The sequence below is a fragment of the Gastrolobium bilobum genome, unplaced genomic scaffold, assembly GCF_033153095.1.
Source record: "Gastrolobium bilobum isolate Gb01-03AN ecotype WA unplaced genomic scaffold, APGP_CSIRO_Gbil_v1 utg3268, whole genome shotgun sequence".
Lineage (NCBI taxonomy): Eukaryota > Viridiplantae > Streptophyta > Magnoliopsida > Fabales > Fabaceae > Gastrolobium > Gastrolobium bilobum.
The window spans coordinates 1,234,047-1,246,982 of record NW_026899992.1 but is presented as its reverse complement, the minus strand read 5'-3'; the positions used below and the strand labels follow the sequence as shown (position 1 = coordinate 1,246,982).

At 34.2% G+C, this 12,936-nt stretch overlaps 1 protein-coding gene across 4 annotated transcripts in view; it reads left to right on the top strand.

Moving 5' to 3' along the window:
* Positions 1-12,936, top strand: part of LOC133294681 (uncharacterized) — a 54,826-nt gene that overhangs the window by 20,661 nt on the left and 21,229 nt on the right. For 3 of the 4 annotated variants that reach the window (XM_061493406.1, XM_061493404.1, XM_061493405.1), the window contains 17 exons: positions 3,565-3,713; positions 3,808-3,935; positions 4,303-4,360; positions 4,463-4,560; positions 4,650-4,737; positions 4,893-4,958; positions 5,039-5,098; positions 8,550-8,636; positions 8,907-9,093; positions 9,308-9,351; positions 9,445-9,576; positions 9,658-9,789; positions 9,884-9,936; positions 10,019-10,067; positions 11,256-11,314; positions 11,549-11,688; positions 11,777-11,949. In XM_061493406.1, coding sequence (XP_061349390.1) covers positions 3,565-3,713; positions 3,808-3,935; positions 4,303-4,360; positions 4,463-4,560; positions 4,650-4,737; positions 4,893-4,958; positions 5,039-5,098; positions 8,550-8,636; positions 8,907-9,093; positions 9,308-9,351; positions 9,445-9,576; positions 9,658-9,789; positions 9,884-9,936; positions 10,019-10,067; positions 11,256-11,314; positions 11,549-11,688; positions 11,777-11,949 — 1,703 coding nt within the window. The remainder of the gene's footprint in view (positions 1-3,564; positions 3,714-3,807; positions 3,936-4,302; positions 4,361-4,462; positions 4,561-4,649; positions 4,738-4,892; positions 4,959-5,038; positions 5,099-8,549; positions 8,637-8,906; positions 9,094-9,307; positions 9,352-9,444; positions 9,577-9,657; positions 9,790-9,883; positions 9,937-10,018; positions 10,068-11,255; positions 11,315-11,548; positions 11,689-11,776; positions 11,950-12,936) is intronic. The other variant, XM_061493403.1, reaches the window with a different exon arrangement.

Here is a 12,936-nt window from a genome sequence, read left to right as displayed (position 1 = left end):
AAGATTTACATGAAAATTGCACATAAGTATCAGGGGCCAAATCCTTTTATCCAGGTTGGAAGATAAATGAATACAGTCAAGGAGGTGTAAAAGTGACTCAGATTCAGAATATTCCGTGTCATTTAAATTGCAAAAAAAGTGGAATTTCCATGAAAAAAAAAGAATGTTGGAGACTATCAAAATCTGATCCGGATGACATGAGGTACACTTCTGGATCATGCATCTATTTGGGCCCACCGGCCCAAATCTCAACTTCTGGTGGTAAAAAAAACAATAGTTGGTTGGTTGGCCACAGAAGTCTGCCAAGCGCAGCAACTGAACTCCTATGGATCCGATGTCTTCTTGCAGAGCTGAATATTCCAGTTCAGGTTCCCAGTATATACTGACTATCTCAGCACAGTACCCTATCCTATGCTTCACTCCTCGACAAAACATATTGAGCTTGACCTCTTTGTCACAGGAAAGGTGCCAAACAAAACTCAAAAGTCCTACATATTCATGCACATGATCCATATGCAGACATCCTACCAAGGCTCTGTCCACCGGCAGATTCCGTGAACTGAGAGACAAACTCAGGGTCTGTGATCAATTTTCATTGACTCACCCACCCCGAGTTTGAGCAGGGCATATTATAGCAGTTGTTACTATTCTGTTTGCTTGTATGTAACAGTACAGTTAGTACTGCAGTAACTGCTCAGTTTGTTGCTCACAGTTAGATTGACAGTTGCAGATCCCTAGCTATATATACTACACATGTACAATGTTCTGAATATTCTCAAATAATCTACATTTTCAACATTTGTATCAGTTCTGATCTCTCTTTCTCTAATTTTTCTTCCATTTTCTCTGCACTCCAAATTCTATCTAAGGCTGGAGTGGATTGCAACTAGGGGTGTGTATGGGTCAAGTCGGGTCAGGTTTTTGTGCCGACCCGACCCAACTTGATTTTTATAAATCAGGTATTTTGACCCGACCCGCTTTAAATTGATCCAAGTCAGGTCTGACTTGGTTTGATTTTTTTTGAACTAGTTCAAAACTGGGTTGGGTCTGACCTGACTTGATTTTTAAAGTGGGTCTGACTTAGTTTCAAAATTGAGTCAAATCCGACTTGACCCATTTCTGACTTGGTTTCAAAATTTGTTTTTAATTTGATTTTTTTTATAGTTATTGATTTAATTTTTAAACTCATGTAATTTATTGATTTATTCATATGCTCTTTACAAATACTGCACTGCATATTGGTCTTGTCACATTTAACTCAATCAACTTTGACGAGTTTTCCATATCACGAATTTAGATTTGAATAAGTTCTTATTCTCCTTTCAATGCTTTGCAAATATGTGGGTTGATTTTCTTCTCAAGGAAACAGAAGAGAGAGAAGAGGGAGTTAGCAGGAAGTACAATTAAATGGATGGATGATTTACATGATAAAAGTCTAAATACTAATTCTGCTTCTCCACCACTTTCAAGTCAGATGTTTAGCCCTCTAACAGCAACAATTAATCCACCCACTAATCAGAACAATCCTCTTCCTCCTGGATATTTTCAGCATTCTGAACAAGTTGGTTCTGAGTTCTTAACAATTCCTCTTTCACCTTCAGATAGCAAAACTACAAGTTCAAAACTTCTTCCCAGATACTAATACACATTTTTTTATGTAAATTAATCAAAGGTATAAATCATTGTTAGATAATAGATTATAGTCATCAATTAATTCTTTCACATTAATGACTGTATTTTATTCACACTAGTGTAACAATTTTTTTTCATTGCCTTGGTCATCTCGTGTGGATATCATTACATAATTTGAAACTTTAGAACATTATCATGATGTTTATGTCATATAATATCCACTCATCTCGTGTGTTGTGTGTATACATAAAATACAGTGTTTTCCAAAATAAAATACGTTTAAATAGGAACTGAGGGCTCTGTTTGATTGTTGTTTTTAAAAACAGTTTTTTAGTTTTCAGAACAAAAAAACTAAAAAACTTGTTTGGTAAGGTCTGTTTTGTAAAAAATGTTTTGAAAACTATAACTGTTTTTTTGTTTTTAGAATCAAATTTAGAGAACATGTCTGAGTTGTTTTTGTTTTTTGTTTTGGTTTTTAACTTTCAAAAATTAAAAAATATAGAAAACAACTGTTACCATAACTATTTTACAAAACAATTTTAAGAACAAAAAAATCAGAACACAATCAAACAGACCCGAGATTGTGATTTTTTGTTTACTTTTTTTTTTCACATAATGGGTATGGGTCGAGTTTTGAGTCAATGGGTCAATTATTAAATAAGTCAGGTCTAAAATTGACCCAAATAAAAGTGGGTCAGTATTTAAATCCAGTTCAAAAAAATAGGTATTTATGGGTCAGGTCAAGGTTAGATCAAAGGCAGGGCAAGTGAACCAGTTTTTTTGCACACCTCTAATTGCAACATCACATTTATTCAGAGTTCTATTATTAAAATATAGGGCCTGTTTGAAAAACTCGTTTGATAAGAGCAAGACTTGTTTTGTAAATTTTTTTTAAAGATTGTAATTGTTATTTTGTTTTTAGAATCAAATTCAGAGAACATATTTGTGTTGTTTTTGTTTTGTGTTTTAACTTTTAATTTTCAAAAATAAAATAAAATAGAAAACACGTATTTCATTTACTATTCTATAAAACAGTTTTAAGAACAAAAAACACCAGAACACAGTCAAACACACCCATATTCTCTCTCTTTTCACTTTTTCATCTAATCCCTAGAATTTCAACACTTTCAAGTGAAGGAATACCAATTCCCTTTCAATAGTAGTTTCTAGACACACTTTTGGCCTGTTCCCAACCCTCGACCCCAATTAAAGCAAACCAAATGTAACTTTAATCTACTTGAATTTCTGTACTAGATAGTGCTGAGCTTATAACTTTAATGTAAATTTATAATCAAATTTATAAGTAGATTGCAAAGGAGAAATGTCAATTGATGTAAATCAGGTTGTATTTTACCAACCGGAAAATGTTCTTTAATGTAAATTTGAATTTGTCTTGGAAGTCACTTCAAAAGAAATTGTTAGAAATATAATATAAAAACTATTCATTTGCCTTCACCTAACAGCTTAAACTTTTGGGAGAATTGGTTCTGGACATGGTATTAAAGCCTCTATGACAAAGTGGTCTAGTGTTGTATCATTGCCACCCCATTCTTCTGATAAATAATATGGAATTTCTTACCATTGGTTAGTGGGCTTATGCATTGTCCACCCTTCAAGTCCAAAATACTCTTGCGTGAAGAGATGTGTTGGAAATATAATATAGAAACCGTTCATGTGCCTTCACGTAAAAGCTTTAGCTTTTTGGGAGAGTTGCTTCTTGATAGAAATATTAATGTGTATGACATGGTATAGTTGATGAGGTTGATTGCTTGTAGTATACCTTTCTGTTCTCTGACTAAACCTTCGCAAAAGCTACCAGTCTTGCTCAAGTCTTAAGTTTACTTAATCCGGGTGGTTACTGGTTATTTAAGTGTAGTAGTGGTATGTGAATGATTTGTGATGTGTGCAATAAACGAGATATTCTTTCTGTAGGTATTGAATGGAGTCTAGATAATGATGCATCAAATGCTGCAGTCTTAGTTGCCAGTGAAGCACATGCCATAACTTTGGCAGTCGAAGGCTTGTTAGGTGTTGTCTTCACTGTTGCAACTTTAACAGATAAAGCCATAGATGTTGGAGAGGTAATTTTATATGTTCTCTCTGTTTTTCCATTTCAATTTTCTACTTTCTTTTGGTTATGTTTCTTAATGGCCTGCTTTCTCTATGTCCATTCAGATTGAGTCCCCTAGATGTGGTAACGATCCACCAGTAAAATGGACTGGTAAAACTGCAGTTCTCTGCATCTCAATGGTTGACTCACTGTGGTTGACAATACTTGATGCATTATCCCTTATTCTATCAAGGTTTGTTTTTGTACATGCATTTTGTATAAATAGATATTGACACTGGTGGAAAGCTCTTACACCATTAAATAGCCTATTATAAAATGTGACTTCCTTCAATTTCAACCTTTTGATTATTAAGTAATTTCCATGTTCTTGCATGAGAAATTTGAGAAAAACTGGATATAAATATGGCTTGTATTTTCTTATATTTGAAAATAAAGTAAAATAGTTTCTTAGTATTTATTAAGGCATACAGATAGAGCACAAATTTAGTTTCTGATTTATCTGAAATTTTGAGTTTGAACAGCATGGTGGGGACTTTTATAATCTGCTGGATTTTGTGAGAAATTCATCCTATAAAATTTTGTACATGGTTAATTTGAAGGTCACAAGGAGAGGCCATTGTATTGGAAATATTAAAGGGATATCAGGCAATCACTCAGGTAACTCAGTTCTGGTTATTTTTTTTTTTTTTATAATTTGGGTGGCATTCAAAGTCAACTTTGAACTTTTAAAAATGATATATGGATTATATGATTCCACAGGCTTGTGGGATACTCCGAGCTGTAGAACCTTTAAACTCGTTTCTTGCATCGCTTTGCAAATTCACCATCAATTTTCCTGTTGAAACAGAAAAAAGGAGGTATGGAGTTTCTGCTTATCATTTATTAGGGCGCCTTTCAAGAATTCAAAGCTATGTATTGAGATTTTGGCTAAAATTTGAGATTTTAGCAGTGCTTTGCCGTCTCCTGTATCAAAACGATCAGAACTATCAGTTGATCAGAGGGATAGCGTTGTGCTTACTCCCAAGAATGTACAGGTGGTCCTTCTGGTTTTGTGCATGGCAATTTGTACTTTTTGCCTTCACTTGACTTGACTGTAATTTCATTTTTCTCTAGTTCATTTTTCTCAGTGGATTTGTATATTTGATTGCGACTACTCATATATTTCACCCTGACTGATCTTGTGAACCAGGCCTTGAGAACTCTTTTTAACATTGCTCATCGATTGCATAATGTTTTGGGCCCATCTTGGGTTTTGGTACGTTGTTACATTTTTCTCGGTATCTGTTAGTAGATTTAATTTTTTACTTAATGAGTGGTAACGATGAATACCTGCAGGTGTTGGAAACTCTAGCTGCTTTAGATCGAGCAATTCATTCCCCACATGCCACTACTCAGGTAGTTTAATTTATTGCTCTGTTATTCACTGAAAATGGGCTTCAATTGCCATCCAAGAGTTTTGCGGAAGTCTTGAATTAGCAACACGTTATCAGCGACTTCTTTCTTGTGGACAATATGTGTTTATTAAGATATAGTGCCAAGCTATGTGCTAAAAGTAGAGTATAGGGATAACTGAGTCCCAATGTAATTATTGTTGTCAGAGATATAGATCAAAACAATTTCAGGGCGTTCTTCTTATAGGTTAAGCTTTTGGGGTAATTAGTTCCTGAGTATTTTTCAGCAGTGTTAGGAGTTTGAATTTTACTTCCTTCTACTGGCTATCGTAATTGAAATTAAATTTTTGCAGTCATCACAAGTTAGTGGACTCTATCCTTTGTCCCATCTTTCAGCCTAAATCTTAGCTCAACTTCTGTTCTCTTTTATTCCATCGTTGACCAATACTGCTTAATTTTAAAGTTCCTTGTTGCCTTTTGTCTTTTATGTTTTGGTGCATGTCCTATCCTCTTTCGATAAGTACTTTACCTTTCTCTCTTATTTTTTATTAGAGTTTAGAGAGAACGAGAGAGAAAGGAGAAAGTGTAACACCCCTAAATTTCTAACAATTTTAACAAAAATAAAATATTCCTATAATAGAGAAATTGTCAAAAATAACATTTAATTATTTATTAAGATTACATAAATATTGCGGAAGCTAAAATAAATCAATTTGGGAAAATGTTATCGACGAACATGTAACAAGGACAAGTGCAAGGCTAACTAAAACATAATCTTATTCCAAAATATATTCAATGTAAACATTTAAAATTTTAAAATGAAAATTCATGATCATATCTCATACATTCATAAATCCTAAGCCTAATTTGAAAAGTCTGAGATGTTATTCTCACTGCTCACCCCAAACTTTGCAACCTGCTTCACTGAAACTCTGCTCCCCCGAAAGATCATTGCAGCACAAAAACACAAACACAAACACAAACAATCAGCAAAAACTAGTAATCCCAATCCAACATACAATAGATATAACTCAATTATTCAAATAAAGTAATAAATATAACATAATAATCAAATTAAGTATCAATACAAAATATAACTCAAATATTAGCATAATAATCTCAACATTAATCACGATATTAATAAATAATTATCCAGCAATAATCAAAATATAACTTAATCATAATCAAGTATCAATTCCATTATTAATCATGTTTAAGTTCATTTAGTGGGAAGAGAATCGTGGTAGACCCGGAGATTCTGCCAGTCTACCCTGTGACCCGAGAAATCCCGCCAGTCACATATAAACAAATTTGGCCATTATCAAAACATCTCTTCCTAGTATGCACACCTCTTTCCAAAGCTGCTACTAGTATCCCGGATATCCTGCCAGATACCACTTTGAGAAGAAGTGATAATATCTTTTCGCATCAAATAAATATCAGAGGCATAAAGCCCAAAAGTTGTGTTCATCACTTTAGGAGGTACCATCCTAAAAGCTATCTTCCCACTATTAATTTATTACAATCACACACAATCAGAAAATTCAATCTTGTCACAATTATCATGTTTGAAAATTTCTTCTTTGAATATATCAGTTGCTCAAGGGCATCATAACTTTACAAACTATTCAAATATACAATATAAGGTCCAACTCATATCCATTATCATAATTCAAATATCTATCAGAGTAAAGTCCAAATCCGACTATCATTTCATAATTCAAATCATATTAGAGCAAAGTCCAAATTCAACTATCATTTCTTAATTCAAATCATATCATTTATCCATTATTTGAATTAATCCTATGAATTTATCAAATTCATATCAATTATCCAACTCATATCATTAAAGAGTTATACCAGAAATAATTTTCTAATTAACATATCAATTTCTTGATGTTAAAATAATTTAATTTAAAATATTCCAAAGATTACATATAGAATATTCCAATTGAAACTATCTTAAAATTTCCTAAGGATTAAGATTTCATATAACAGATTTCAAATAAAACAACCCTATGATATAATTAGGATCATAATTTCACTATAAAAAATTAACATATGAATTCTAGGGACTAGGATTACGTTAAACAAAAATTCATATATAATTAGTTTATTACTTCATGAAGATTAAATCAAATTTCAAATAAAAGATAACCTAAGATTATGATTACCTGGTCTTCGTGTTTGATAACTTCTTGAAGGAAAAGCGATTTGAGAAGAGAAGTATGATTGGTAGCCAAAGGAAAATAATAACAAAATAAAAAAATAAAATAAAAATAAAAATTTGAAGTAAGAAGAAAGAGTAGCAGAGGAGAAGAAGAGAAATGCTGAGAATTGAAAGTGATTTGGTTTGGTTAGGCTAGGCCTCTATTTATAGTTGAAGTTCTAGGCTCAAGATACAGGCTTCGTACAATTATTTCCTTTTTCTTCTTAGTTTTTGATACGAATCTTGGGGAATCTCACCCCAAAAGCTAGCTCGTAAGGTAGGAGAGTCCAAAGTTCATATAAACCCCATACCAGAACCTTATGTTTCCGATGTTGGACTCCAAGTTCCATACTTTGGATTGGATTGTAACATCCCACCATGCTCCGCAACCTCAGGCGGCCTGACTTTTCGTTAGGCTTTTACTAGCCTTGGACTAACATTGCAATGCCAGCGTCACAAGTGCCGCTCGACTGCAACCAGGAGATAGAGTGGAAGACTCTGATACCAATTGATACGATCCTTGGGAGAATCTCACCCCAAAAGTTAGCTCGTAAGGTAGGAGAGCCCAAAGTCCATATAAATCCCACACCAGAACCTGATGTTTCCGATGTGGGACTCTGTTGAGATATATAAAATCATTAATGTAGCCTCACCCAAAAGCTTAAGTTTTTAGGTTGAATTGGCTCTTTACTTGGTATCAGAGCCTCGGTGTACCGGGTTCGATCCTCACCGCCCCCACTTTCTTTCTAGTGGAATTTCTTTCTTCGCACAGGTAGGTGGGCCTATGCATCGTCCACTCTTCAAGCCTAGTGGACTCTCGTGTGAGAGGACGTGTTGAGATATATAAAATCATTAATGTAGCCTCTAACTCCCATACCTTGCAATTGGATTGTAACAGTTTCCCTAGCAAATAATTCATGAAGCGATATGGAGAGCTTTATTGTTTTTGACATTTTCGTTTGGTTTTTCTCTGTTTCTCTTTTGTGCCTCTGCTAGCAATGATTTCTTATCTTCTCCTGTTGTACTCTATTCCTTTTTACTTCTAATATGACTTTCTCTCTCTGTCTCTCTCTCACACACACACATATATATTTGTGTTGTGTTGGGAAGCCTTGTGTACTTGGGTTTGCCCTTTGTATATATATTTGTCAAATTAAATTTCATATACATCATAGTTTTGTTGGATATTTCTTTCTGGTGTGTCTTCAATTGAAGCTTACAGAGTAAATGACCATGAAACCTGCAGGAGGTCTCTACTCCTGTCCCAAAGTTCACAAGGGAGTCATCTACCCAATACAGTGACTTCAATATACTATCTTCTCTGAACTCTCAGGTGAGTAAACCAATTTTAATTTTTCTACTACTACACCCAACTAGGATGAGTATGGATGCCTTTATAATATTTTTACTGTGCTGGCGGGCTCGTCTTGTCAAAATATGTTTTCCTTTTTTAACTCTTTTTCTTGGAAGTTTTTTTCAATTTCACTGTCGAGTATGCAAGTTTGACTTTTATTGCTAAGCATTCATTTTGTTTCTTTCTGCATCTTTCCTTTCAGAATATATGCGCCATTTGATCTAACCCGGTATTTTATCTGTTTGAAAGCTCTTTGAGAGCTCTGCTCTGATGCATACATCTGCTGTAAAGTCCCTCCTCTCCGCATTATGTCAACTTTCACATCAATGCATGTCTGTTACTTCGAGCGGTTTGGGACCAACAACAAGTCAAAAAATTGGAAGCATCAGCTTTTCAGTGGAGAGAATGATATCAATCCTTGTGAATAATGTTCACAGTATGTAGCTTGAATAACTATAAGCCTGATAGTAAATGTACTTTTATGCTGGATGTTGTTTATTTGTTCATTCTCACGTCCCCATTTTTCAAGGGTAGATATTTATGATATTTAGGTTCTATTTAGTTATTTGGATTTTGTGAATATTTTCATTCTTGAATGTTTTATTGAGTGAAGGTATTAAGATTGTTTTATTATCCTTTTTTCACCACAGGAGTAGAGCCATTTTGGGATCAAGTTGTTAGTCACTTTCTTGAGGTTTCCTATTGTCTCTCTTTTTGTTTCCTTGATGTCGCAATGCTAGTTTCATTTTCGTCCCTCTTGATCTGTTGACGTGATGTGCTTTTGCAGCTTGCTGATAATTCTAATCCACATTTGAAAAGCATGGCACTCGATGCTCTTGATCAATCTATATCTGCAGTCTTAGGTTCTGACCAATTCCAAGACTACAAACAATCCAAGTCTCTTGAAACATCTCAGGAAGTGAGGCGTTCTACCCCTTTGTTAGCTGGCAACCCCATATTTTATCAAAAGCAGGGTTTAATGTGTGTCCATGATATGCAGATGGAAGCCAGTCTTGATAAGTTGAGGTCTCTTGAATGTTCTGTCATATCTCCACTGAAGGTTCTTTATTTTTCTACTCAAAGCATAGATGTCCGTGTTGGATCTTTGAAAATTCTCTTGCATGTCTTAGAGGTAATGCTATTGCTGATTGGTCAAGTTTTGTCATTATTTTTATTTCCTTACTCTTAGTTTCTTCGCATGATATCATTTTCACAAATTCTTCCAGAGATATGGAGAAAAACTTCATTACAGCTGGCCTAGTATACTTGAAATGTTGAGGTTGGCCTTCTTATCATTCCGTCTATGCACCTGTCTAATGGTAATACTTTGCTTAATCTCTGTACTTTCGTCTTACTGCAAGGTATGTAGCAGATGTTTCAGAGAAGGATCTGGTTACTCTCGGTTTCCAGGTATATTGAGTTAGTTTGCTGCATTTATTGCTGCAGTGGGGCTAATGGTATATTGAATTGACCACGAGCACTTTTCTCTAGCTACTTATGATTTAAATTCTGAAAAATATTGTTAATTAAATGGTGACCTTTTCTTGACTGTTGTTATCTATACTGCTTGTCTATCTACACTCCGTGCGTCCAATTACTCTTGGTAGTTTTCCTCAAAAATTTCTCTCTAAATTTATGAAATGTTTGGTCATAATTCTTTTGCTATTTAGTCGAATAGTTTTAAAAGTAAATTGTTTTATCCTTCATTACCTCTATTTTCCTTATTTTCCATATACCTTCCCTCTGTTCTCTAAACCTACACAAACCTTCTTGGGTTTTCCCTATTTTTCACAAACTTCTCTTGAAAGCTCTATTCCTGTTACAAACTTCCAGTGTATGAGGGAGCTTGGTGTAGGTTTTTAAAATAGTGATTCACTCTACTTATTGTTTTTTTATTGATAAAATCTATCAGAATACATAAAACTCAGACAAATTGAGTTCAGTAAAATTACTCAAAATGAATGGACTATGAATTTTACTTCTGAAACACGTGAATATCATCTTTAGAGCTGTTCAACCTTCATTTGTGTTTGTTAGATTTCTCTCCCTCTGTCTGTTTATTTATAGACGATAGCAGATAAGTATGGCTTTCTTTTATTTTGGATTTTTCTTTTTTCTTTTTATTTCTCATTTGACTTTTGATTCATCCTTTTTATGAGGTTTTCAACTATTACATGTCAAAAAAGTATTTATATGGCATTTTCTGTTGTTAAATATGGCATTTTCAAGCCGTGAATCTAATCTGTCATTTGAGAATGCTTTTAAATGTTTCATATGCGTCAATTCTCATTACTTTACAATCTACATGTTTATTCAGTGGAATTATTTTAAATGATAATCACTTGTGAATTTATTCCAATACTTCCCTGTTTGTTTAATTTCTTATTCATGTATCCAATTCTTAAATGTTGTTCTTTGGTACTTCATGCTTATTTAAAGTTTCCTGAAACCCGTCTTGCATGACTAGCTGTAGTTTCTTATTTGAACTAAATAGTTCATGTTCTACCAAAAAATATTAGTTTTCATATTTTTTTAGTATTATCCTGTTCTCTGTAAAATTATAATGTGCTCTGATTTCCAGTTTTTGTTCCTTTCTAGAACCTAAGAGTGATAATGAATGATGGACTGTCCACCTTACCCACAGACTGCCTTCGAGTGTGAGATCCCAAGTTCCATCTTACCTGCATGCATACTGCATACATACGATTTCTTTTAATTTCTGACTCTCTTTATTGGGCTGGAATCCTGAGAGAAATTATGTGCTTGAGTTTCTTCATGAATGTTGTATTCATGTTGCACATACATACTGACATGCATGCATGCCCACACATATATTAGCTAGTAGATGGGCTCCTTCTGTTTTCTTATGTTCATTAAAACTTATATTACAGGTGTGTTGATGTGACTGGAGCATACAGTGCTCAAAAGACGGAGTTGAACATAAGCTTGACAGCTGTTGGACTCCTGTGGACTATGACTGATTTCATTGCAAAGGGCCTTCTCAATGGACCTTTTGAAGAAAAGGAAACAGGTCCAGATTTTGTTGTCAAGCCACCTCTTTATAAACTGTCATTGTTCTGAAATTATACTATGTATTTTACGATGTTACTACCTTTCAGGTGTTGGTTCAATAGAGAAGCAGATACATGGTGAAAAGATGGATGATCAAACATATAGTATTTCTAATAATGTGAGAGACCAAGCTTCTTATGTAGATGATGTTGATTATGAGATGCTTCTATTCTCTGTTTTCTCATTACTTCAAAACCTTGGGGCGGATGAGAGACCAGAGGTATGACAAATAAATTTCTAATCCTATTTTTACTTTCCAATCTTCCCCCTTTTCTCTCCTCCTTTTGCTGCTTTCTCCCAGAAGAGAGTCCATGAAAGATTCATTATGTGTAAAGATGAATTCTCCTGTTGCCATCTTTCTAATCAACAATCGAGTCTCATTGAGTGTACCAGTGATGTGCATTTGAATCTCTCTCTGACTCTTCTATTTTGAATCCGTAATGGTGTAACACATTTCAGTTTATGAGACACTTTGACAGTGTACTATTGAAAGCCAATGGCAGCCTTGCTGTAAGTCAATATGAATAGTATCGATGAGAACATTAGTAGAAGGATTGTCATAAGCAATTTTCAGAGGTGGCAATGATTTGTTTGCCTTGGTTTGTGTGAATAAGATATTTTTTTAATATTAGATAAGCTAAGCCTTGAGGATGTTTCTTTGAAGATACTGATGTAGTATTTTCTTGTATAATTGACATCTCTTCATCAAGGGTACTGAGGAGGCTTCTTGTGTGTATGAAAGGGAACAAGCAGCATCTCAGAATCGTTTGTGGGTAATAATGGAGTTTATGAACTAAGTGAGAAGTAAGGAGATCTCATGGACTTACGTAATCATTAAAGTTTATTTATTTATTTATTATTATTATTATGGGGCTTGTTATGGCCATAGAAATTGACTTTTATATTGAAACCTGTTCGACACCCTCATGAAGGGAAGCGGGTGTGGCAAGTGTACACATGAAGAAACAAGGAAAAAACCATAGGCAGTCAGAATAGTTAAGTTAGTTAGAAGGCAGTTGGGTCTGAGCAGGAAAAAGTAATTAAGTAGAAAGGGAAGGGAACATATGGTAGTTTGTTGGATATTCATTGTGTTGACCTAGCTGACCTAAGAAGCCCTTTTTCTTTCACTTTTATGATATCCAAAATAGGGAACTACTCAATGGGATTTCCTTTATCTATCTTTGAGTCGAAATTACTTTTGTCTACT